General features: G+C 48.5%; 1 protein-coding gene across 1 annotated transcript in view; it reads right to left on the reverse strand.

Moving 5' to 3' along the window:
- Positions 1-594: 594 nt before the first annotated feature.
- Positions 595-25,565, reverse strand: part of LOC128153780 (exocyst complex component 1-like) — a 29,242-nt gene continuing 4,271 nt past the window's right edge. The window contains exons 3-17 of the mRNA XM_052813514.1: positions 23,901-24,060; positions 22,913-23,106; positions 18,264-18,491; positions 16,893-17,025; positions 15,623-15,732; positions 14,320-14,469; positions 13,937-14,030; positions 7,962-8,080; positions 7,621-7,731; positions 7,203-7,273; positions 6,351-6,591; positions 5,330-5,513; positions 3,887-4,086; positions 1,575-1,769; positions 595-1,459 (exon numbers count right to left, since the gene is read on the reverse strand). Of these exons, the coding sequence (XP_052669474.1) occupies positions 1,304-1,459; positions 1,575-1,769; positions 3,887-4,086; positions 5,330-5,513; positions 6,351-6,591; positions 7,203-7,273; positions 7,621-7,731; positions 7,962-8,080; positions 13,937-14,030; positions 14,320-14,469; positions 15,623-15,732; positions 16,893-17,025; positions 18,264-18,491; positions 22,913-23,106; positions 23,901-24,060 (2,346 nt within the window). The 3' untranslated portion in view covers positions 595-1,303. The remainder of the gene's footprint in view (positions 1,460-1,574; positions 1,770-3,886; positions 4,087-5,329; positions 5,514-6,350; positions 6,592-7,202; positions 7,274-7,620; positions 7,732-7,961; positions 8,081-13,936; positions 14,031-14,319; positions 14,470-15,622; positions 15,733-16,892; positions 17,026-18,263; positions 18,492-22,912; positions 23,107-23,900; positions 24,061-25,565) is intronic.

Raw genomic sequence — 25,565 nt, forward strand, 5'->3', positions numbered from 1 at the left:
TGCAGGAGCTGACTGTCTCGGTGATTTCTGCTGTCCTGTCCACTCCAGATCAAGAGGTTCAATAGCTACACAGTGGGGCTGGCAGACAGAGGGACAAGCAGCAGGTGGACCTCCCAAACCTCATTTTCTTGGGAAAAATCCTAATATCTTTTCTTTACTAAAACTCCCAAAGTTGTTCCCACAGGTGCTAGTAACAAAACCATTGACATTGATGCCTGACAGGGCTTTGAAGGCACTAATTGACCTTAATAGCCATGACCAGCCTCACCTGAGGGCTTCCACCCACACCCATGGGCCCTGGAGCATATTTAAGCTCTTCTCAGGGCCTTCACTCCATATCTGAGTTTTGGTGTAGGAATGTTTTTCTTCAGTTTAGCCCCAGATGTGCCTCTACCTGGTCAATGCCCCTGATGGTCTGGACTTTGGCTTATAGGACTGATATCCTAGTCCTTGACTCTGTGCCATGCCTATGGACCTGGTATTTTGTACTGAACCAAAGGATTCAGGATCTTCACGTTTTTTAGAGAGAAGGTTATAATGGACAGCATGTTTGCCCCATGATGATCATCACAAGATACAGAGGCTGTATTTTCAACAAAAAAAATATATTGGTGAGTTGAGATGTTGCTATAAGATGCTTCATAAGAAAGTGGGGTAAGAACAGGCAACTCCCTGAGAGACCAGTTGGATCTCAGAACTGTAGCATTTGCTCCACTCCAGTTTACAGGCAGGTAAGTCCTTTCTTAGCTAAAAGCAATAAAACTTTTTATATTAATAACTCTGAACTTTCATCTGTCTCTGCTGAAGAGCTGGTAGCGCAATGGTGCATGTTCTGATATCTGGATATAGTAATACTACATGCATCCAGGTGTCTCAGTGCATTGTAACCCTCTTGTTTTAGCACAGGTTCACTGTGAAATCTAACAGTAGCTAAAAAGGAGAGAGTTCCTGGAGAGAAGATGCCTTTTGCTGTTCAGCTGCACTGGGAAGTGGTCTGCTGAAGAGGTACAGCACTGGCACTCACTTTGGCAGAAATCTGAGGTTTGGGAATTTTTTTTTTTACTAGTTGCATAATGGTTTCTTGGAGCAGGGAAGCTGTGGTTTGGGTCTGAGAACTCTGCTTCCCCAAGGGAGATCTAGCCAAAGACTGACAAGTCAGAGGCACTTTGGCATTAAGTTCAGGATGGGACCCCCATGTGTCAAACTTCAGCTTGGGAAGTGTTTTGAGTTTAGCTCCTTAAAGGTGTAGCTGCAGACAAGGATTCCTGAGCTGCTCCCAACAGACATCCAGAGAGGGTTGCCTCTACATGTTGGACAGAGTGATGGAGTTGAAGTAGCTCAGCAAGTCCTCCATGGTGAAGTCCATGGCAATCCCTGACCCTGCATAACAGCGTTGGATCAGATCCTCAAACTCTTGGTACTGACGTAGGAACTCCTGCTCCATAGCGTGCCACACCACCTAGGGAAAAACAGACCGTCAGCTCCCTTCATCAGCCCATGACAGCTATACATTCTTTGTAGTCCTGAACCCCCCAAAACATCATAGCGTTACACCCAGATCACACTCCAATTACCGGCAAAAGATTTTCCTCTGGGGAGAGATACTTGTGGATTTTCCTGTAGAGGGTCTCAAGGGCTCTTTTAACCTCCTTGCCAGGGTATTTTTCAATGACCTTCCTCAGCTCTTGCTTGCTATAAGCCAGCTGAAAGCTGACCTCTTCTTCTTTCACCCCTTGGGCCACACGGGCTTTCACTCCTTCAAAGAAGTGCTGGAAAGGCAAGGAGACATTCACTGAAGAGCTGCCCTAAGGTAGACTCCCGTGTCAGGGCTGAAACCTGACCACTTTCCTCAGTTCCCTTCCATGTCTAATTAAGTGGAAATGAAGTATTGGAGATAGTTTATCCTCCAGAAAAGCAGAGCATAGAGAATTTCATCAGTTCTCTCCCCTTCCTGCTCGGCAAGCAGCATCTCAAAGGGTTGCAGTACCATGGAGCAATGGGACTGCTGGAAAAATCACTCATGTTCCTTGGTGCTTCATACAGCTTTGCTTGCTACAGGGGGTTTGGAGCCAGAGGTGGGGTTTGGGGATCCCAGCATCTGCAGAAGTGTAAAGCAAAACTCAAGTTTTCCCAGTTCTTCCAGGGTATTGTATGAAAGCAGGGAAGGCTGCTCTGTAGATTCAAAAGGAGCACATGTCCCACCCCAAGCATGGCTGTTGCCTGAGGGCCCAGGGCTATGCCAACCCCAAGGGATGCAGACCTCAGCTAGCTTTCAGAAAAGTACTAGGAGCAGCGTAGCTCCACAAAAAGCTCAGTGCTGACAAATATTTTTTTTCTGCATGTGCTTTTCAGACACAGAATCTCTCAGGCTGGAAGGGAGCTCAGGAGGTCTCTACTTCAACCTCCTGCTCAAAGCAGGTTCAACACTGAATTCAGGAGAGAGTACTTGGGGCATTTCTCAAGGTAGGTCTTGGAAACCTTCAAGGACAGAGACTGTGCAACCTCTCTGGACAGACTGTTTCAATGCTTTATTATCCTTATAGTCATTTTTTCCTTCAATCCAGCTGGAACCTTCCTTTTTACATTTTCTGACTTGTCTCTCATCATCCTGCTGTGCACCTCAGTAATGTTCTACTGAAGTACCCCTGAAATTTTCTTCTCCAGGCTGACTAAGTCCAGCTCCTTCAGCCTCTCCTCACCATGTTGGTGGCCCTCCACTGGCCTTGCTCCAGTTTAGCAACACCAAGACACTGGTCACAGGTGGATATGACATACATCTCTATCTCTGCCACAGCTGGACATGATATTCCACATCTGGTCTAATGAAGGCTGAAAAAGGGGAATAATCACTTCCTTCAACCTACTGTCTAGCCTCCTGTTCATACAGACCAATAATCGGTTTGCTGTCTTAGGTATTTCCACTGCAATTTTGCTGTGGAGAAATACCCTAAATCCTAAGGATTTTCAGATGGAAACAGGTTCCTAAATGTACAAGCTGTTTTCAAAAACAGAAATGGGCTCCTACATTACTTAGGCCCCTTTACAACTTCTCTAGATGTTAGTGAATTGTGCTCAAACCTGAAGAGCTGTGTGGTCTGCTAGAGAAGGCCACGTCAGGACTCCAGAAGTCCCTGAGCAGAATGCAATCCAAGTAGCCTCATATGCTACTTGCTTTGCTTCATTGTGAGCAATGAAATTATACTTTTCCTCACAGAGGAAGGATTTGAAGCCATTAACATAGAAGGGCTGCAGGTAGCATGAGACACCAAACTGATCTTCCAGTCAAACCTACAAGATGTTTGACAGCAAAGACTGGAAACAAACTGTAAGTAACAGGCCCTATAAATAATTCAAGCCGATCTCAGTCTGTAAGACATTTTAGGCCAGTCAGAAGAGAGAAGGAGCAGGGCGAGGAGGGCTCTCAGGAGTAGCCATCCTCTCTGGGAGGAAGGGGGATGTCTGTTGGAGTTAGCAAAGCCAGATGCTCTTAGCTTGGTTAACAAAGCAGCTGCTTGGGAAGCATGAAACTCTGTTAGACTTATTAGCCCAGGCAGCCCTGCAAAAAGAAACTAGCATCTGCCAGATGCAGGCATGCAACTCGGAGTGGGGGTCTGAGCAGGTCCTCATGCCGCTGCACGGAGGCTGAGTTGCAGAGCTGGTACCAGCACCTGATGCTGCTGAGCCCTGTTCGTGCTGGGGCTGCGCTGCTCTGTGAAACCCAGCAGTAAGTGGGCAGAGAAGGTGTGGGAACATTGGGGGTGTGACAACAAATATAATCCCAGGCTGGATTTGGGGAGGGGTGATTTGGACACTAGTTAATTCATAATTTTGGGAAGTGCAGTTGCCCTTTGAGACCCAGGCAAGGGTCAGTTTATCCTGTACTCACATGGAGCTTCTCCAGTGGCTGGCCCAGGTACTTGATGACATATTTCTCCATGTGCTCACTATACCTTTGCTTGGCTTCTCTCTTTTTGCCCTCCAGGCAGTGGATCTTCTTCTGGCACAGGAAACAGTGAATGTGGTGGAAATTTTCCATCATGACCATATCTGTGTTCACCTTCAGGTTTGCTGAGGACAGGCTATTGACTTAAAAGAAAGGAACAAATCGGGTATGGAGAGAAGACCCTGCAGGCTGAGTCAGGAGGGACATGAGATGCAGATGCTGTCAGGCTTTGGTCACCAGTGGAGAGTTTAACCAAGAAAGAGCTCAGGTGAGCATCATCACAGATTGTTCAGCTCTTCAACCACCTTGCCTTGCAGAGGTTTGGGGTCATGACATTTAAAAACTGTTTACCCAAAAGGGTGCAAAGACATCCAAGTCCAGCCCTGTCCAAATCTGTTTCTGACCTGGGCTCTAGAGCAGCACATCAGCATGGCACGCACTCAACCTGCCAAGTGGAGGCACGGCTCACCGTCCTGCCAGCCACTTGCCAGCTGGTCTGGAAAGGGCGAGAGCTTGAGTATCTCATTGTGTATGCAGAACAGAGGGGGCCCTTCTCACTCATGGCAGTAAACATGTCATTAGGCTGTCTCATTTGAGCTGTCTGACTTCTTCCAGTACTGGAGGGAGTAACTATTTGTAACACAAATACTGATCCTTGTTCATTAGTTTGATTCCCTATCTCACCTGCTTTGCTATAAACATTCCTGGAGCCTGGAAGGGGCTGTGTTCATGGATTTATGAGCTGCTATTCAGTGGGTCACCCCAGGCTCATCAGCAGGTGGGAGCTGCTGCTCTACACCACCTCGTGATCTGTGGTTCGGAGGCTCTGAGCTGTTACTTTTGCAGCCCCTCAGCTCCTCTCCAGGCTGGGAAGCAAGGTATCTCCACTGACAAACAGCTGTGGGCACCAGCTGGGACAACACAGGGATCTACTGAAAGCTGCCTGCCTTGTTCTTCCGAGCCCTCTGTCCCTACCAATGTGCCTCGGTGTTTTGGGGGAAGTTGCTCTTTGGCTGCCGCTGCTCCCAAGACCTCTGAGCTTGTAAGAAGAGCAGTCTGATATGTAGTGAGGAGCTACTCCCTCCATAGTGGGAAAGGAGAGGTTGACATTAGATTCAAAGCTAAGCACATGCGTCTCAGCCCTGTCACAACTGGGACCATCCCAGTGTGGCAGACACCACGCATCTGGCATGCCACGCTCTTTGTATTTGTCTGATGCTCCCAGGCTCTTGCTTAGCAAAGGCAGTTTCAGCTCCAGGCATGCCCAGGAGGCAGGTAGTGTCCACATACCCTGCTCTGGTGGCTCAGCTGATTGCTAGGAACTCCTGAAGCTGCAGATACACATTTGCCTGACTGACGCACCCAGCTGCCAGCGTTTGTACTCACTGCTGCTGAAGACACTGCTGGCCAGCCTGAGATGTGCTTTGTCCAGCTCCCCTCTCCGCTGAGCCGTCCTGAACACCTCCTCTGAGAAATTCACAAACTCCTCAAAGCGGCTCACGGAAGGCAGGATCCCACCTTTCATCTTGCTGGGCAGCTTTGCTTCCTCAATCTCTTTGCAGAAGGTCCCCTGGCAAGAACACACAAGACATGGCATTCTCAGATCTGACGTGGCCCCGGCCTCATTTTATGGCACACTATGGCACAGGCCAGAAAACAAGCAAAGTAATCGGTTGTGTGTACCGCTTTCTCCATTTACAATATCTTCTATGGGAAGGTATGTGAGCATCCGTGTTTGAGGCTGGATGTGAAGCTGTGCTAGCTGGAGTTGGTCTCCCACGCTATGTGGTTCTTTGCTCAGACACAGTGGTGCAATCTCCCCCCACACACCCCACAGCTCCTAGGACAGAGGTGTTCACCACTGCCACTTCTTGTACTTCTCAGGCTGGTTTATGAGCAGACTTGCTGCTCCAGGTCTTGGCACAAACACAGCTGATGTCACCATGTGGCTTCTCTCGAGCTCAGTGGACTCAGGGTCGGGTTCCTTGGCCAATTCTGATGGGCTCTCGACCCACCACCCCCTGCCACTCTCCTCCTGGCTGCTTGGTCCTGGAGGACGTCCTGCTGTGCCAGGAGGAGAACAGGAGAGCTTGGCTCCAGCCATCTGACACACTGCCATCACTCCCACAGCCTCCCAGTACTCTATATGGGAGAAAGCCCTTTGGTTTGACCATCCTGGTAAGAGGAGGCACAGATGGCACTTAGGTTTATTGCGTCCCACCTCCCTCACACAGACACAATTGTTGATGCAATGAGGGTCTAGTCCTCCCAAAAACCAAAAAGCCAGATTCCTGCCTGGTATAAACCAGTACTGCCTTCAATGAAGATCATGTTAGAAGTTTGTAAGATTCTGGAGGAGGTCAACCATCACTCGGGTCTACTTGGGTTTACTCCTGCTGACACTCACAATGCATTTGTTGAAGCTGCTCTTGGCCAGGAGCAGCATGTTGCCGAGGACAGTGTTGAGGAATGACGAGGGGAGAGCTGAGGAAGAGCCCCACATCTCAAAGATGGAGTCATTCAAGGTAACCAGGACCTGCAAGCAGCCGAATGGGTGGACCTTATTGCAGACATCTAGAAAGCCTCTCAGCTCTGGTTCCAGGCAACTGAAGATCTCGCACAGCAGCTGGGTTGTAGGTTCTTCTAATCTTCAAGAAAAAACAAACAAGCAAAAAACAAAGGTAAGCAATTAAGTGGGGAGGGCCACTGGCCCTGTGGCCAGCTGCAGAGGCAAGGGCAAAGCTAAAGAAAGAATCAAAGCCTTCTGTATCGCAGTGGAGCCTGTTTATGCTTGGGTCATCCTTTAACTCTTTACCATCTCTGTTTGTGGGAGGACGTTGAAATGCCCTGTTTTGCCAGCCAAATGAAAAATTTCAGTGGTTTTATGCCGACATTTTTTATAAGATTTCTGTTCCGTAGTATATTTTCACTTTATGACATTGCTAATAAGGAAATAAAACTGATCAAAACATAGGGGTTTCCATGAACCACAAACCTTGCTTTCTCATCCACCCTGAAGCAGAGCCACTGCACTGGGGAGAGGCAGAACCAGTAGGCTCTGCTCAGCCCCTCTGCATGCCCAGCTACAATGCCTCCTGGGTTTTTGCTATGCAGGGTGCAAACCTGAGACCACTTTGTAGACTTCAGGATGGTCAAGAGTGAAAAAAAAAAATCCCTCCATTTCCTCAGGCAGTCCCAGTAGGACACACCAGACCATGTCCCTGACAGAGCAGCCAGCTCTATCTCATCACCTACGTACTGGCTCCGAGGCTTGGTGCAAAGAGGGTCCTCTGGAGATGCCATGCTCTCTCCTCCCTTAGTGGCAGATGCCTGAAAGAAAGAATGGAATAGAAATTATGATTTGTCTGCCCTCCCTCAGAGAGGAAAACTCAAGATCTGGGTTTTGTTTCTGCTGCCTCATATTGAAGTCCTGTGTTTAATGCTTAGAGATCCTGTGATTTTGCTGGAGCTATCAATTAAGTTCAGTTTTATTCTCCTCTGTAATCAGGATGTCTTAAGCTTCCCCACTACTGATGGTTGCTAGAGGACAAGAGCTGAGGAGAGCTCAGGTATCTGATAGAGGTAAGCAGCCACCCCACTGTGCCTGCTGAGGCTTGTATCAAGCTGGAGGGAGGACTGGCCAGTGGGACTGGAGAGGACAGACTCCTGCCACTTACCTCCAGCACCTGCAGGTCTGCAGCATTGTGGTTTAACTGGAAGAATTTCTCAATGAACTGCTGCTCCGTGGTGCAAAGGGGTTGCAGCTCTCTCAGCACCTGCTCCAACATCTGCTTAGAAACCATTGGGCATGTTAGAAAACCCTTCTAGCACACACTGAGGACACCGGAGTAGATGTCCATGTCCAGCTGAAGTGACATCTAAGTCAGGTCAGCAGTGCAGAACACATCTGCTTCTGCTCCAGGTACACAACACCAGAGAAAGGACCATGGGATGGGTTGCAGCACTGGCACAGCCCCTGTGGGACACGTGAACCCTTTAGAAAACCTCAGGTCCTCACCTTGATGACGTTGCCTTTGTCCGGTGTGTCCTCCTGGCCTTCTCTGCTCCCAGGAAGACTCCATCGAGACTGCTGCCTGCCCCCCATCGCCATCGGCTTCTCTAAGCTTTCCTGAAGACCTGCATGGTATGTTGGTAGGTGGTTAGACATCTCCATCCCTCTTGGCCTCTCCAGCTCTTCTGATGATTTTAACAGATTTAAATGTCTCTTTTTATGTCTGATCTGATGCATGAATTGGCCTTTTTCTTGTTGGATTCAGATATATGGGGGATGCAGGCTTTGCTCTCATGTTTTTATCTGCCTTCTCATCTGTTTCTCTCTTTCATTGCTCTTCTTTTATTTCACTGTCTTTGATGCTTACCCCTTTGCTATTTAGTGCTTAGTACTAACTCTTGAGGACCGGGGAGTGAACAATCCTGGGTGATAAGAGCATAAATCAGCAGAAATGCCTGCAAGAGTTTCAGGAAAAATGTTTGTTGCTTAGTTTTGATGGTAAATTGCCATAAAATAATATCGAGGCAGGAGGGAGGGTTGGCTTTTTTCAAAAATTAGCCTTTTAAAGTGATAAACGTTCACCTGGAAGCTAATATACTTTTCAAACATTACCAGTTTTTACCGCAGTGTTTTCACCAGGTGCTTGGCTTAAGTGGAAAAGTTGAAAAATTTCTTTGAAATGTGCATTAAAAAAATACTATTATACTCACTGAAAGAAATTGGTGGGGAAACATCCATATTATTTTCTAATTAATTCTAAAAATTGGTATCATTCCACTAACCCAGAGGTCCTGGCTGAGTCAGGCCAGCTCTCCATTTCTCATAACAACTGAAATATCCTTATTCAAGCCACTACCCGCAGGACTTTTACCTTTGGAAAGGATTTGTCAGATGCCCTACATGCTGAGCAGGGATGAGAGATGACAGACAGCCCTGCTCATGACCTCAGCCTTGCTAAAACCATGGAGAAAATTAATGAGCTGCTTCATAATCTTTTTCCCCACCCTTATGCAATGGGTGATGATAATTTCACTTGCTGGGAAGTGGCAAAACCAGGCAAAAATATCTCCCCACAGCAAAGAGGAAAGAATTTTATGAGCCTGTAAATTTTAGTGTGGAAAAGGGAATGGGAAAATGAGGAGAAAAGGCTTAATTATTGGTTCACAATTAATTACAAACAGCTTGGGGTTTGGCTTCTAAACTCTCCCATAATACTGAAACAAAGCAATAAATCATCAGGTGGTATATTTAGAAGAGATCGACATAAATAATCCTTTATGAGGGCAGGGAATCAACCCTAAAAATTCACTTCTGTGATAATCAGTAGAAAGAAAGAGGCACAGCGAGCTAGAGCGAGCCTGGGATATTTTAAAGCAGGGATGAGGGACATTATCAGGCAAGTGTCCTTGCAGCCTGGGCTTTCATCCATGCAGCAGCTCACCCCAACGAGCAGCTGAGCAGGTGAAATGTCAGGAAAGACCTTGGATGAGGTTCCCAGAACTTCATCAAAGCCAAGCCTTCCCTGCAAAACAGCCTGAGACCAACCAATTTTGCAGAAAATATTTCAGCAGGAGTCTCTGAAGGTCCCCGGGAGCTGGGAGAGACCATGCTCGCGTTCAGTGCCCATTGCTGCCAAGCTCCTTCAGCAGAAGGATGCGTGTGTGCATTGCCAGGGTGCTGCTGACCCTGCAGTATGTCCTTGAGCCGAGAAGAGGTCAACTTCAGCTCCAGAGGGAGGTGATGCAGGAGGAGATGGGATGCCCTCCCTCCTACTTCGTCCCCAGGCTCTCCAGAGGTGAGCAGGCAAATCTCAGCTGGCAGGACCGCAAGCCCCAGGGAAGGTGCCTTTCTGCAGCGTGGCTGGCAGAAGCTCTGTGGATGCAACTTTCTAAAAATTTCCCCTATCATTAATCGCGCTCTGCAGTGATGTGGTGGCTGTAGTTTCAATGTGCTGCTCACATTAATGATGGGCTGAGCATCCCCAGCCAAGCCTGGAGCTACCTGCCTGTCCCAGAGCTCTTCTTATCCCAGGGAGCAAAGCACGGTGCCAGCACCGGCAAAACTAGTCTCATCCTGGCCATGGGAGCAACCAGCAACTGGCAGACACCTTTGGGTGATTTATAACAGTGCAGTAACAGGCTTGTAGCCATCAAGGTGTCCTTCTATTGCTGCAATGGGTTTCACAGACACTGGATTTTTCTCCTGGGATTTTAATTACCCCCATTTTAGGGGACTTGCATAGGCATTAAAGATAGACAAAGTACTGAAAGGAAATCACTGGTTTAACATGTACCAAAAGGGGATCAGGCAGACTAGCTGCAACACATACCCTACACTATTTTTTTATTTAACAAGTCCATTTCCATAAAGGGCCTCTTTAATAGCTGTCTCTGCCCCTGCAATGTCCCCATGTTAATGGCTTTCTGAGCAGACTCAGCTGTGCTGTGGGAGGGGACAAACTCCAACTTGGGTGTTTTTATCTTCTGTCTCCCAGGAGAATTGAAGTCCCTTGCTCAGAGCCCATCAATCACTTTGCAAATAGGAACAAGGGCCTCTTTATCCTATATACAATCTTTGTTATTTCCTTCTGTTTAAATAAAAGCAATCACCCTTCTTCAGGAAAAGGTGCTTGATCACATTATCTTATAAACCACAGATCAGAGTTTGCTTCCCTGCTGCTAATTCCCCAGGCTTGCTTTCTGCCAGTGTGTTCATTACTTCTTATCAGGAATTCCTATTTTTGAGCAACAAAGAGCACGTTTCCCCAGGAAAAGCTGTGTCCAGGCATGGAGAAGAGGAGTGTGCGAGAGGAATGTTATCTTTTTTTAACTATTAGTTTTACTTGATGTGGCAGGTGAGGCAAACCATATGCCCCTCTCAGCCGCGCTGAGCACAGGAGATGCAAGATGAGCTGGTCCCCATATGGGTGAGACATAAAAGAGCCAGAGGCTGGAAGCAAATTGGTCCTGGCTGGAAGCAAATTGGTCCTGACTGGAATATCTCTTTACAATGACTGCTTTACTGGTGCACACACCCTTTCTTCCAAGCAGGGGGGGCAGTGCTGGACATCCATAAGGACAAGATGCAGTGCTGGCTGCGTGGCAGTGCGGGGACAGCAAAAGCAAGTGAGCAGTGGCGAGCCACACAAACCAGTCGTGTTCTGTCCCGATATGTTCTTGCCAGCTCTGACAGCCACCCTGGGGAGAGCTTTCCCCAGCCACTGCATCTCTGACGAGCTGGAAAGGAAGCGTAGGAACGGTGCTCTGTTCTGCTCAGGTCCCTCCACCTGGGCCAATGCATCCTCACGAGGTGCCACCACGAGCCCATTGCTGTCTGCTTGCATGTAGGTGTCCTCCCCGGTGTCCAGATCGCAATAGCTGGCACTGCCAAAACGTTCGAAGGGTGGGTATCCCAGATCCGACGAGTGATGCATCGAGCGCTCCAGCACTGCTGCGTCCCTGGCACCTCCGAGGAGGGAGGAGGACATTCAGGGTGACGACGTGTGTCGTAACAGCCCCATGGGAGAAGGATCTTCCTTTGCAGTTCTTATGAAATGCTATCCTTTTTTTCAGAAAGTCCGTATCTCAGTATTATCCTGGAAATATTATTACCACCTCATTTTATTTTCCTGTTATCTGCTTGCTATAGGCTTTCCTGAGTCCTCCAGCATCGGTGACATCTTGTAGCAACAAGTACAGCAGGCTAATGGCATTACGCACAGATAATTTCCTATCGCCACTTTTCAGCATGTGCCTTTGATTTAATTGCCTGTTACCTTGTTTTTAAATTACAAGGAGAGTAGTAATGTCCTGTTGACTTTCCCCACGCAACTTACCTTTTGACCCTTTTTATCATGTCACTACTTTTCTGCTAAAACTAGCAGAGAGATTTTGATACAGATTTTTCCCTCTCTTGGCTCCTTAGTTTGGCAAATCATTCTGGCATGGAAAAATAGGTTTCTGGTGACTATAAAAATATTTCCTGGAGGTGTTCACTTTCTCCATTTCTAGCAAAATTACAAAAAGGAACATTTTAATTAAGGGTTAGTATCTGAACTTCTACTGCCTCTTTCTTCTTTCAAAAGGGATAAATTTTTGAAAATGACAAGTAGCGGGGAAAAAAAGCCCAAGTGTTTTTCCTTTTGCCCTCTTCTTCTTTCCAGTGGCGAAAGACTATTTAGGTGACATTTTCCTTCTTCCTTTTCAGCACTCGTGTGTTCCATTGCAGGTACATGTACACTGCCAGCACTTCCCATCCTGGTTTGGTCCCATGGTCTTGGGGTCCCCTGTTTTCCTAGCATGTGTGGCTGAGTGTCTTTCCCTGGGGAACTGGTACTGGGCAGGGAGGAGCTGGAAGGATGTTGACATACGGCTGCGATGCACACCCAAAACCAGGACCTGAGGATTGCTCCTGCATGCCTCTCTTCAGACACAGCCTCCAACATCTGGGCATTGCGGTCAACTGGGACTGACTGGGGCAGTACTGGGAGCGCAGCAAGGGGGTGAGCAGACCCAGCACGCGGGTCCGCTCACGCTTCTCGGTGCTGTGCCCCTTCGCCTCTGCGAGGTGGGAGTCGCTGCAGCTGCCGTGATGCAGAACAAAGCGGTGCTGAGTGCTCCAGCCCAGAAGTCTGCAGGGCTGGCAGGCAGCACAAAACCTGGGATACGGAGAAAGCTCCTTCTGCCATCCCAGCATGGGAAAAGCTGCCAGCAGAAGCACTGTCCTGTCCCTGCTCAGGTGCAAGTTGCTGCTAGCACAGGCTCTCTCTGGCCCTGCTTGAGACTCACCAGGTTCTTCATAGATCCACAGAGCAGGGAGGAGATTACAGCGAAACACCCAGATATTTGCCCTGCCCTTTATGGCCAACTCTGAAACTGAGGGAAAGGTCCCTGGAGGGCTACAGAAGTGGAAATCACATGCAATGGTCTGATCCTGCAGTCTGGTGAGCTTCAGGGTAGCTCTGTTGACATGCCCATGACCCAGGCTCCCTAACCATCCCTTGTACCCCACAAGAATGGCATGGACTTCCTCCCAGGAGAAAAAGGATGGGAAAATATCAGGGCAGTTGGGTCAGCTGGATGGGAGCTGTTGGTATGATCACTGCTGTTGGGCCAGCACAGCAAGTGCAGAAAGGATCCCTTCGCTGGGATCCTTCAGCCACCAGCCCCATTTCCTTCCCTAGGCTTCATCCTCTGGCTCTGGGGTCTGGACACAAGTGATGAAGTAGGTGCAGAGCTGGAAGAAGCTGGGCTAGCACTCTGATAGACTAAACACACCATGTGAGGTGGTTTTTGACATTCAAGCTGGGCCAAGCTGGCATGGAACTTTCCATTACAGTGCTTTGTTTTGCTGAAGGAAAATGTGACTTCTGCGCAATCAAAAACTTCCAGAGGAGACACATCAGTTTCTCTTTTTATCTTCAGAAACACCTGACTGGAATATTTTGAGTCAGATGGAGTGATTTCTGTTGAAATGATCACCTTGGGACAACACAGCTCCACAGTCAGCTCACTATGAAATCATTCTGCTCTCACAAATACTGCTATGAATACACTCGTGTCTTCAGGGACAGGCTTGGTGCCATCTCTTTACATGGAAAAGAGTGTCTGAGGAGTCTGCAACAAGCTCTGCTTGCATGAAATATGGACCAGGCATTAGCCAGACAGTCCCACGTCCCCCTCTCTTACAGCTCCTCGGGACACGATGTCAGCCAACCACGCATCATTTCTGAGTCCTGCAAAGGGAAAGTGCACAAAAGCTACAGCCCTGAGAAGCAGCTAAACAAAGCTGGATAACACACGGAGCCAAGGCTCACAAACACTGGAATCATGCCAACTGCACGCCCAGTCCGTGGAGGAGAAAGTAAATTCATGGCACAAAACCTGGGGAAGACACCTGCGATAGAGGATGATTGCCGTGTTCCCTACTTGCAAATCAATCACTGCTCAGCAATGCAAAGGTCATATTTGCAAATCACTCACTTCCTTTTCTTCTTCCTAACAAGGAGGTTTTGGCTTGTTCAAAAAAGGCTTTGATTTCCCGGTCATAGAGTCTGCTGAGGTTCTGGGCATAGACCTGGAAAGCAGAGAAATGGCCAGATGAAAGCAAAGACCAAATTTTAGTATTTCAGACTTTTTCCTTCAACACAATGTCTGCCACCGAGTCCCAGACTGCTTTCTGTCAAGCACAGAGGTCCAACACCACGTGGCCGAGATGGCCAGACACTTTCCTAGAAGGTCCAAATGCTGGAAGCTTGTGGGTGGTATGGGTTTGGTGAAACCAAGCTCTCATCATGAATTAACCAGATTGACTAATCTGTTCCTGGTGGGTGGTTTGCAATATTTGTTCAGGACTTCAGCCATACCTTGGGGAGATCACAGAACAGAACTGGGTTGGCGTTCCTCAGCCAGGCCATGAGCGGGGTGTAGGGCACCAGTTCCTCATGATGGAGTCCATGGCTCGGTGCAGATAAGTTGTCAATGGCCTGACCAAGAGCAGGGACCTGACCGTTACCCTAAAGCAACAGAAATGGCAGAAAGTGTCAAATCAAACATAGCCTTGAAAAGCTCTGTAAAATAATTGCTTCATAATCGCCCTTGAATTTCCAGTTCTGAATATGTTTCAGAAGCAAATTTAAAGGGTGAAGCAGAGCATGCATGATCACTTTGAACTCTAGTTTTAATCCCATGTCATGGGAACAATTCTGAGCCCAGAGGAATGAGCTGGCCCATCAGTAATATGTGGGATCCAGCTAAGCACAGTGGTGTGGAGAAGACACAGGAGAAAAGCTCATCCTTCAGGAGCATGCTGGAAATTGTCCCTCCAAGCACTGGGAGGTGGGTATGTCTCGGGGGAGGTGGGATGCAATGGAGAGGAAGGATGCTGCACAGTTGATGCAGCACATCTGCCAGGGTCTGGCAGTGCTGGGACATCACACCCATGACTCAGAGTCATTTAGGTGGGATGGGAGCTCAGCAGGTTCAGAGTGGGTCCAGGTGGAGCAGCTTGCTCAGGGATGTGTCCAGTCAAGGCCTGAAAATCTCCAAGGATGGAGATCCCACAGTTCTCTCCCAGTTCCCTGCCAGTCACATCCCTTCCCAGAGTCAATGCTTGAAAGTAAATGCTAAAGATTTACGGAAATAACGCTAAGGATTTGGGAGTCACTCCTTTTCTCTTCATGAAATGAAATCTAGAAGAGTAACATTTTCTTTTGAGATTTCTGCCCACCGACGCACTGTCCACCGTACCTTGTAAACTGCAAGAGGAACACTTGAAAACGTTAATCAAAGGATCAAGGGATTGGCTTTTATCCTGGGATTTTATGTCACAGACAGATGAACAACCACCACCACGCCCAAAGTAAAACAAGAAAATCTAAAGCAAAAATCTTCAGGCCTAGGCACTTTGTAACATGACCAGAGGATTAATGACTGTCACCGGAGGGAACCTGATAGATGCAGAATTGTGCTGGATTTCTTCTGTGTGCCTGCAAAACTAACCAGAGGGCTGGGGGCAATGGCAGGGTGAAGGTATGTGAAAAGACCTTTTTAGGGAGATGCTTTTGGAGAATCCTCTTACGGTGACATCCCCTATACTGCTGGTACTATTTTACCAGAATATGCAAATCTCCCAGGATTTTGAGGTGCCACGTGAAGAGCGAACCCCACCTGCAGCTCAAAGATGCTTGTAATGTGACTGATGAAAGAGTTTTCAAAGTTCTGCTTCAGTGTTTCAAACATGATCAGCTGCTCAGCCACAGACTGCAGTTTCCGATAACCTTGAGATAAAAAAAAAAGAGGGTATCATGGTATTGAGCAGCACGAGCTGTCATGGCTGTAGACCAGCATCGCTCAGCACACTGGCAAATAAGACAGGTCTTCAAGGAGTAAGTTCTGGGATAAATACTACCACCCAAAAGCCAACAAAGGGAGAAAGATTTGCTGTGGTGCCAAGCAAATACAGACAGACAGGGAGTTTAAAGTAAAAAAAAAATAAATTTCAAAGCATCCATCAGTCTGACCATGGCCGAGGACAAATGCCCAGTCTCTTCACAAGGAAAGCATGGGGTTTCATGCCAGGATCAAGTCCCTGTACACCGGCAGGTCTCCAACAACACCCACAGTGGACACTGCTACAACAAATTATTGTTTGTCCATGCTCAAGTACAGATAACTGGGTTGCCCCAAGAGACCACAATTTCTAAATGTGTCTTTCCACCAGTTCCTTTCTGAACTGTAAGAGGTGTTGTACCCAGATGGTAGACAGTGGTGCCTTACATCCAGATATTTAGAGGAATTGTATAGATGCTTGCCATAAGTTTGCCTCAACTCTAATGTAAACTGGACCAGCTGGTGCCTGGGTCCAGAGGGAGGTGCCTGCAGACCTGCCTGTGGTGCGTTGATGCCCCAGCTTGGCCCTTTGCAGCATGAATTGGATTTCTCTAGGAATGGAGCCAATCCTCCCCCCACCAGCTACTTTCCTCCACGGATGTTCAGAGGTAATGTTACACTGGCTTTCCCAGCTCTGCTTGACTGTGCTTCTAGGTGAAGCTGCCCAAGACTTTGAAAGCTTCAGCAGTATCTCCAGAAGAAAGCCGACCCTGCAAGCCTGTTTCCCCAGCTTGCAGCTCCGGGTGCGCTGCGGGGAAATAGTATTTGTAGCTCTGCACCTTATACCCCAGGTCCCCCCAGGTCAGTGCTGCTGCTTAGCTTCCCAAATACATGCCTGCCTTCTATTTCTTTTCTGCTTTGCCCAGGCAGCATGCGGGGCTGCCCAGCAAGCCTGTGAGTTAATTCCTGGGAACGTCCCCTCCAGTTTCAGCGGTTCAGGGACAACTGGAGAGGCTGGACAGCACGAAATGGTGCTGGGTGTGCAGCACAGGTTGTGGATGAGCCGGTGGCCCTCCTGTCTGCAGACATAAATCTGCTCTCTACTCACCGGGGTGTATCTGGATGTTCATGCAGCCAGATAAAGCCTCTGCTGCAGCAATGCAGGCTTTCACTCTGCTGGGGCTGGAAAGATCTGCCTGGCTCAGGGCATCGCAGTGTTCCCTGCTGAGGTTGAGGTGGGTCTAAAAACAAAGCCAGAAGAGAACACGTACAAGCACAGCCAGCTTCGCATCCCTTCTCATCCCACCCAGAAGTCTGCTGGCTTGAAATAGTTGAGTGCTACCTTCAGCTGCCAGGCTGCATGTGTCCGTCAAGAAGACCATGCTGCTCTATCCCCACCAAAAACAAAGGTCTGCACAGTAGCAACCGCAGCAGTCGCCAAGGATGCCCTGGCAAACCTCAGCATGAGTTTCCAAAGGGCCGGCACGTCTGGGATCACTACTGGCAGCAAAATGGTGGGGAGGAGAAAGAAAAAGCTAGGGAAACTGCAGCTTGAGTTACTCAGAAATGAAAAGGTCAATGGCGTAGAGGTCACCATCAGCCGTGGAAGTGAGGATCAGCTGTGCTATTGCAGCACTGTTCTTGCATCTGTGGTATGTTATGTTTGTAAATAATTTGCTTTCCCATATTCCCAGAGGTCATCAAGAGTCTTTCCACTGGCTGTGCTGTCCCCTGCATCAGTGTCTCTGTCGCTATGAGGAACCGCAGAGAAAAGCTCCTTACTCCACAATGGACGCTGAGACAGGCCGATGGGCACAAAGTCCACAGCTGATGGCAGACATTGACTTAACAGTTAAGTTACCTTCAAGGGGGGGGGGGGGGGGGAAGCGAAGGAGAGCAAAGCAATGGAGAAACTCCCATCAGTGGGAAGAGAAGCAACAGGGTCCCTGGACAAACAGCCTCTCCAGGGCTCCTCTCCAGGGCAACAGAGAGTCCCCAGAATGCTTTTCCCATGATAGATGTATAGTTTGCCTCAGGTCCCACTCAAAGTCCCCAGTGGTTTCTCTGCGTGGGAGGTTATCAGTGCTGATGGGAGCTCGGCTTTGACCAGGGGTGGGTGTTGCATGCTCTGGCTCTAACTGCTCATTAAGTACCGTGCTTGCTTGCGTATTCCTGCATAATGATTATTGGCTATTGAAATGACTATTGTCTGCTAATGAGAGCTGTTTTTCCCTAGTACAAAGATAGAAACTGAAAGCTACCAAGTGAAGGGAGGAAGAAAGCAACTACCCTCAGTGACAATTGCTTCCCACAAGAAACCCCCCAAACCAGACAACAAAGTCGTCCCTCATTTCTAGGCCAGAGAAGCTCTGTAGTCTTTGCAGACAGATAATAGTTTTCAGAGTGTTTGAGGCTCACTGAAAGTTTTTTCTAATACATTCAACAGGCTGAAGGTTTATGTCTTTGCAAATCCACGTACCGTGAGGAAGAGGATCTCATCCACCAGCCTTGCCTTGTTGGAAACGATGCGATGTAGCAAGGAGTTTTCCCTGTGGATGTGGTCCATCTGCTGCTTCACGCTTCCCAGTAACTCATCATAGATCTGCAAGGTCTCCTCCACTCTGGCCACCTCTGCCAGCGCCTCGTCAATGGAGCTCATCAACTGTGTCACCTGCTTCTCAGAAGAGATAATGGCTCTAAGGTTGGCCTGTGAAGTGGAGAAACAGAGGGCTTCAGCACTGTAGCAGGGACTGGTCACCACCATCTCAGAGTCAAATATCCTGACCTTCACCCTCCCAAGCCAAAGCAGAGACCCTGTCCTTACAATGTGCAAGATGCTGTTATAATTGCTGCTGTCCTGCATCACTACCTGCACAAGGTCAGTGTCTTATCTTTGCACTTGGCTAAACTCTACATCAGCAACCATCTGCAAGTCCCAAGTGCCAGGGCAGAACAAAACCCTTCCCTGAGCAAGGCGTACGCTCAGAGGACTTTCCTCTGCCACAGCAAAGAGGTTACTGCGGAGTCGCCGGGCAAATCCGACCACGAGCAGAATACAGTCTTTGTAGGTTCGGAGAGGCTACCAAGCCCTGCTGGCTTCTGCGCCCCACTTTTCCCTCTGTGCACGAGGGAATTCCCAAGCGGACACCGCACAGAGTCTCCAACCCTCAATCCCCACCACTGGTGAAGCCCCCTGAGGACCTGGGTGTCCATCCCACAATATTTGTAAGGAAACATGCCAGCTTTGAGGCACTGGCCGTTCTGTCTGGCTCTAATGCATTTATGCAGACCGTGGCCATGCCAAGTGCCCGTCACAGCACGTTTAGCACAGCTCTGGACATTGCCACTGCTGCCAGGGTGTTACCCAGCTGAGCTGCTCTGGCAGTGGAATTAATAAACAGTTAAATCATGCATGAGACATGCACATCTATATGTCTCTAATATGGAAACTGAAGGCACAATTTGCCCAGGGAGGTCTCAGGCGTTTGTTTTGACGGGTGGTAGAGATATAACGGCATGTTAATCGCTGCTGACAAGCTCCGCTAGAGATTAACTGCTTCCAAATGTTAATTGTATCATTTTCAGGGCCTGTGTACCATGCGGGATATCAAAGAAAACAATCAATAGACATAGGCCTGGGAGGCGTGAGGCTTCCAGACTGCTATCTTTCTCTCCATTAATAAAGCTTTTAAAGAAGTTTGTCTTTTCTGATATTTCAATTATCTGTTGTCTTCTTCATTAAATGAGGAAGAACAACAGAAACATCTGCACCCCAGTACACCCCACGCTCAGCTCACCAGTGGGAAACGATAGGAGGAAGAGAAGCAAATTCTTGTCAACCCACGTCAGGTTATTGTGGCTTGGACCTACCCTGTGCTCTGATTTAGGACTGTGTCTGAAAGCACAGTAGATGCTGGGCATCTACAATCCTTCTGTTAAGGACTTTCTCTTCTTCAAGCTCCACCTGGATTGCTATCGGGATAAAAATGAGCTGGCAGCTCCAGCTCTAGAGGTGCTACATGCCGTACAAGACGCTGGAGCAGCATCAGGTGCTCCTGAAATGTGTGAGAGCCACTCTGCAGTGCAAACCTGGACCGGGCGGCTTTGGTCTCACTGGCAAAGCATGGATTACACTCTCCTGTGACAAATGTAGTGCTGTTTTAGGAAAGTGTGGGAGAAAGGACTGTGGGGAATGGCTTCAGATGTAGGCAGATGCACAAAGGATCTAGGAAGGTCAGAGGAATTCTGTAGAAATGAAAAGCCTGATACCATAGCAAACACAGCAAAGCATCTCTATCAAAGGGTCGAGATGAAACTACTCCACCGCAAAGCAATGCCGCTTTCCCATGGGAAGCCCAGCGATGGCAGGGCAGGCAGAGGTTTCGCTTGCCAGTGGGCTCAGCAGTCAGATTTGAAGCGGGGCTTGCTAATGCACGCAGATACTCATCTCTGAAAGCACCAACGACGCTAAGCGAATGCTCCTTTTGCCTGGAGCCCAACCAGCCGATGCGGGCTGGCATGAGGGACCTGGGAGGGAGCAAACGGCCCCGCTCCCGGACTGCCGCTTTCCAGCTGCACGCCAGGGACCCTGGCCCGTGGCCACAGGTTCTGCCCGGAGCTTCACATTTTATTAAATGTTCCTAAATTACAGCCATAAACCTCCCGCAAGCCTGTCACTGCTGCGCCTTCAGATTGTCTTATTAGGGCTTAACAGACCCACGGGGATTTGCCTGGAGCAAAGCATCACCGGTGACACTGGCGGGGCAACTGCTGGCAGAAAGGGATCTCCGGAGAATCGCCGCTCGGGTAAGGGTAATAACTCTTTTGCTGGAGGTGGCACAAAGCTGCCGGGAGCTGCCTGCGTCTCGGCGGGTGTTGGGATCCTGCAGGTACGTAGGAATACCAATGTAAAAATCAAAGCTTACGGCCTCCCAGGTGCCCTGGCCGTGCTTTCCTTCCCTCTGAAGCAGCTAAGCGCTTTCTTGCTGTTGGTGCAGTGTTTCACCATCCCCAGAAGAGATGGGTTAGCAGAGGGTGATTAGTATTGTAAGAGGAGGACAAGGTGTTATTACTGGGATGTGGGGAAAAACATTTAAATATATGCATGTGCTAGTCTAACTTGCTGGTATTAATAACACTTAATATCATAGATTAAACCTTAGAAATAGAAACATCTCATTAATTAATTTGTATTAGCAGTAAGTGACATTTATAAATTAGAGGGCATTAAAATAATGTATTCGGCAGCACCTTTCATCTCAAAGAACTTAATAGAGATTTATTAGTTACTCTCATAGGGTATTTTACAGCTGGGAAACAGTCGCAAAGTGCCTGTACGACTTGCCAAGAGGAAGCGGGAGCAGACCTCAGGAGTTTGGTCTTCCAGATTAACTACTAAGTTTCCAAGTGTAGTAAGTCATATACAAATACAAATCGGGAATACAGCAAATACTGGCGCTAAAGGAGGTTGGATTTAGGGTTTGTGGTTTCTTGTATGTTTTAGGATATTTCCTTTGGCTTATTTTTTTCCCTTTGTTCTTCAGTCACCTACCCATAAAATCCTAGTACCAGATATATTAGCATAAGATAAATGCTCGAAGCAGCTATCTCATTATTTTGCTCCAGCACTCAAAGAAACAAGTTATCCTCTGCAGAAATGCAATAAAATACAGCAACTCTAATAAAGCAAATAAAGCTCACTAGTCTGAAAATAATGTGTGCCTTCTGCATTGGCCCTTTCTACTATAGTTTATCTTTTACTTTTTATCTCCTTCCAGCTCTGTTTCATTTTTTTCCTCTTTTCTTTCTCCCTAGCTGCTGCTTTTCCTTCTGTAGGGATCCTTGTTGGCCTTTTCCTTTTCTTCCAGGCATCCTTGTCTGACAGGCCACCCTTTCTGCTCTTCATCACCCCCCACTTTTTACATGCACTTCCATGCCTACTCAGCAGCCTTTATCCTTCCTACCCAGCTTTTTTCTGTTCTCCCCTTCCTGAGGTAACTAATCCAGTTGTGCTCAAGTTAAAAAAAAAAAAACCAAAAAACCCTGAAATAACAGGAATTTGTTATGTATCTGCGATAGCCCTCACGGCAACGCGGCAGGACGCAGCCCCACTGCTTCTGCACGTCCTGCTTGCGGATGGCCACGCTGGACCAGGCACACCGTCAGCTGCAGACCTGGCTGTGGATTTGGCAGGAGCCTGGGGAGCTCTCAGTGCCCGGAGGTGTCTGGCTAACCATACCCATGGGACACCCGGCCCCGTGCAGACAGGGAGGGGAAGACACACAGCGTGGGCATCGTCACTGTGTTTTCCCCTTGGGACGGCTCCTGTAAATCATTTCCAGGTGAGGTTAAGGGTGTGGGATTGCTCAAGGTCGCTGCTGACAACCGACCTGGCTGGAGGCACAGCTTGTAGACCTAGCGCTAAGGGCCAGAGGCAGCACCCCAAGACAAATTTCTTCTGCACTGGTGACTGCAGAAGTGATGGTCCTAATTCACACTGCATGGGACACAGAGACCATCTGTGCAATGAGAAGGAGATCCCAGACCTCCCCAGTCTCATCCACCTCCCTCAGCCAGCCACAGAGCCCCCCCACTTCACTTTGCCCCACAGTTAGACCCTTACCCATCCCTGCACTGCCCCCAGAAATTGTAATCCCCCACAGCTACAAATCCACAAGAAGCTGGGCTCCGTATCCCTCCTTGCAGCTGGGTCTGTGCCACTATTTTGTTTTACTCCTTTACAAAAGGACAGCGGGCTTCATCTGCCCCGAGCTGGTCCTTCACCATGTTCATTGGAGAGACACCACTCAAGCCAATGTCCAAGGGTGGTTAAGCTCAGCAGAGACAGACATTTGGCTGCTGGGCTGCAGTTACCTGTTTAGCCCCTGCAAGGGGCAGGAGGCCCCAGTACAGTACCCAGTGGGACAAATGCCAGCCCTCAAGAGGGGAGCAGCAGGGTTCTCCCGACTTGCCCGTGAGATGCCTTTTGAGCTGAAGTAGCACAACACGGAGATGAGTTTCTCTCAAATCAAGCGCTCACAGCAAACGAATGAGCTGACGATATCCAGAGGTGCCCCTACAGGCCAGGCACCTTCTTTTCGGTTGAGTCACAGCCCTTGGCCCCCTTACCTCATCCAGCACATGGAGATCGTTGCTTAGCTGCTCTGCAAAAGCCACAGAGTTGTTCACAAGGGGCTCGTACTCCTCCATCAGCTTCAACACATCGGCAGCTTCCTTTGGTGTCATCTCCTGGTACGCACTGAGCTCCTCCTGGCTCTCAGTCTCTGCAGCATCCTTCCTGTCTTCACGGGGCCTTTGTCTCCCTGCATGGGCAGGAGGAGTTGTGGAGATGGCCAAAGCCTTCTAGCTATGGCATTTTATTAGCCCTGCCAATATTAGCCCCAGGGGTCCCACTGAGTCCAAGTGACGTGAGTCCAGTAGTCTCAGTCTGCTGGTCAGTTAGAATAAGATCGTGGCATGGAGCAAAGAAAGATGTGCGTGGGATAATGGGTCAGCTTTGCAAGAGGGACAAAACAGACATTTGAAATTTAATTTGAGCTCTGGATGTGTTTTTACTTGCTCCCCTCTCTAGGACTGTGTGTTGGGACATGTTCATATGTTTGTTATACAAAACTGAGAAAAACTTCAGAGATGAACAGGCTTCTTTTAATCAAATACTCTGATAGTCATGTGGTGTAGAGTAAAATATATTTTTATATCCATATATATATATATGTATTTCTTGATATACTGCTGGGGAATGTTACCAGCCAGGCAGCCAGTTTCCCCCTGGCCTGACATTATCAACACTTTACTGTTCACCTGCCCCAACCCAGAGTGCAGATAGCATCTCTGGAGATAAGATAAACTGTCCATCTATTTTTCTTCCCAGCCTAGGACTGTGTCCTAGGCAAGGCTCAGTGGACAAATCAGATGTCTGTGCCTCCAGATACACAAAACATGGAACCTCCTGCTTCCCTCTCACTGGTACCCAACTCAGCCTCTCCCATCGTCCGCATTCACTGTTTGAAATTTATTCACATCCCAATCCTAAAGCGATGACAGTGATGATGCAAAAACCCCAAACCACTCTGAGTGTGACAAGGAAACTAATTACCTTCTGCCGCACAGGAGGGGACATTCACAAATGTGATAGAGCTGGTGAGGAATCGGTGGTTCAGCTTCCACAAGCATCTGATAAAGGTGTTCTTCTCCTCAAAGCTGCTAGCGGTCCACTTGTAAACCTTATCAAACTGCAGATCAAAATCCAGGCTTGCCTAGATGTCAACAGTTAATTACAACATCAATTAAATGCCACTTGCCACACCGCACACACTCAGCACAGGTCTGCAGCACATTTTAATGGCAGGCACTGACGTTGTGAAAACACCCGTGTGCACCTGGAGGAAAAACACCTCCTGGTTGAAGGAGGGAGGGGGATACACCTCCACGCTGCAGTTTTAAGCTTTGGGGTGTTCGTTGGCCCCAGGAAGCCACGTTGTGAATGGAGACTAGCACAGGGCTTAGATGTGAGAGGAGGGAGAGCTCTCTCTGCACGGGCTGCTCAGTCCCTTCAAATTGGGGGGTGATCCTGACAGCTCCCTGAGACCACCTAGCAAAAATCCTGGCTGGACATGCTGGGAAGGTGACCCCAGGGAGACCAGTGCTACCGGCCACATCATGCCGATGACTAGACTGGTTTTGGTGGAGCTGCACGGGTATAGTCAGACTCAGAGCTGATGAAGGGCTAAAAAGGGCTATTGCCCCCAACATCCCCACAACACCCGATGTGATGGACACCGACTGTACCATGCCCAGCGTAAGTGTTGTCAGAAGTTTGTTTTGAAGTCTTTCAATCAATGAATTCCCTGACAAGCTCTGTATTTCCAAGCTGGCAGCAGGCGATTCCTCTAGTTAACAGCAAATCCTTCTTTGTTTCTTTCCTGCAGATGCAGTCATCTCTCCCTGGTCTTCTGCTGCTATCCCAGAGCAACTGGGTAGGATTTGAGAGGTATGTTCATGGCACTTGGCAAATAATCATAGGCATGATAAAAGCACTGAAAATAAAAGGATGCACAGCAATTCTGATCCTAGAAGTGGACACCAGGACACCCATAGTGGGTCAGACCAAGCAATCAACCAGTCCCAGTGTCCTGATCCAGCACGCTGATTTCTTTTCAGATTATATAAGTCCCTCACCTTTTACTGCAGGTTTTGGGGGATGAATGCTGATGAATTTTGACAGTGGCCAGTGGCAGATGCTTGGGAGAAAAAGCATTCGAAGGGCAAGTCCAAAGTTATATTGCCTTCAGGATTCCCTGCCAGCCTCCAGCAGCCCGTGATCTAGCAGCTCGCTGAGCCAGAGGTTGTATCCACAGCGCTGTGTTTAACAGCCCTTGAAGGACCTACTGTTCCTGATTTCCTCTAATGGTTTTTTGAACTTATTCATAGTGTTGGCATCTACAGCATCCTGTGGCAATAAGCTCTGCAGTGTAATGATGTGCTGAATGAGAAAGCTCGAATCAACTGGAGTTAAGCATTCGGGGTAAGCCCGGCATCCACCCTGCCTCCCACTGCAGATATTCCCCTCTGCAATCCTCATCCAACCTGAAATCTCAAACCTCTCTTCACTCAAGAATTGGGAACACCCAGAAACAGGCTTCCACAAGCTCAGTCCTGAAGTCCCGCCGGCAGCACTGTGGTATCACACATGCTTCACCCGGCATCTCCCAGCAGCCCCATTTCTGGCAGGGGAAGGTCACCTGAGATAACAGGAGCATGG

The sequence above is a fragment of the Harpia harpyja genome, chromosome 18 (genome assembly GCF_026419915.1).
Source record: "Harpia harpyja isolate bHarHar1 chromosome 18, bHarHar1 primary haplotype, whole genome shotgun sequence".
In the NCBI taxonomy this organism is placed as follows: Eukaryota; Metazoa; Chordata; class Aves; order Accipitriformes; family Accipitridae; genus Harpia; species Harpia harpyja.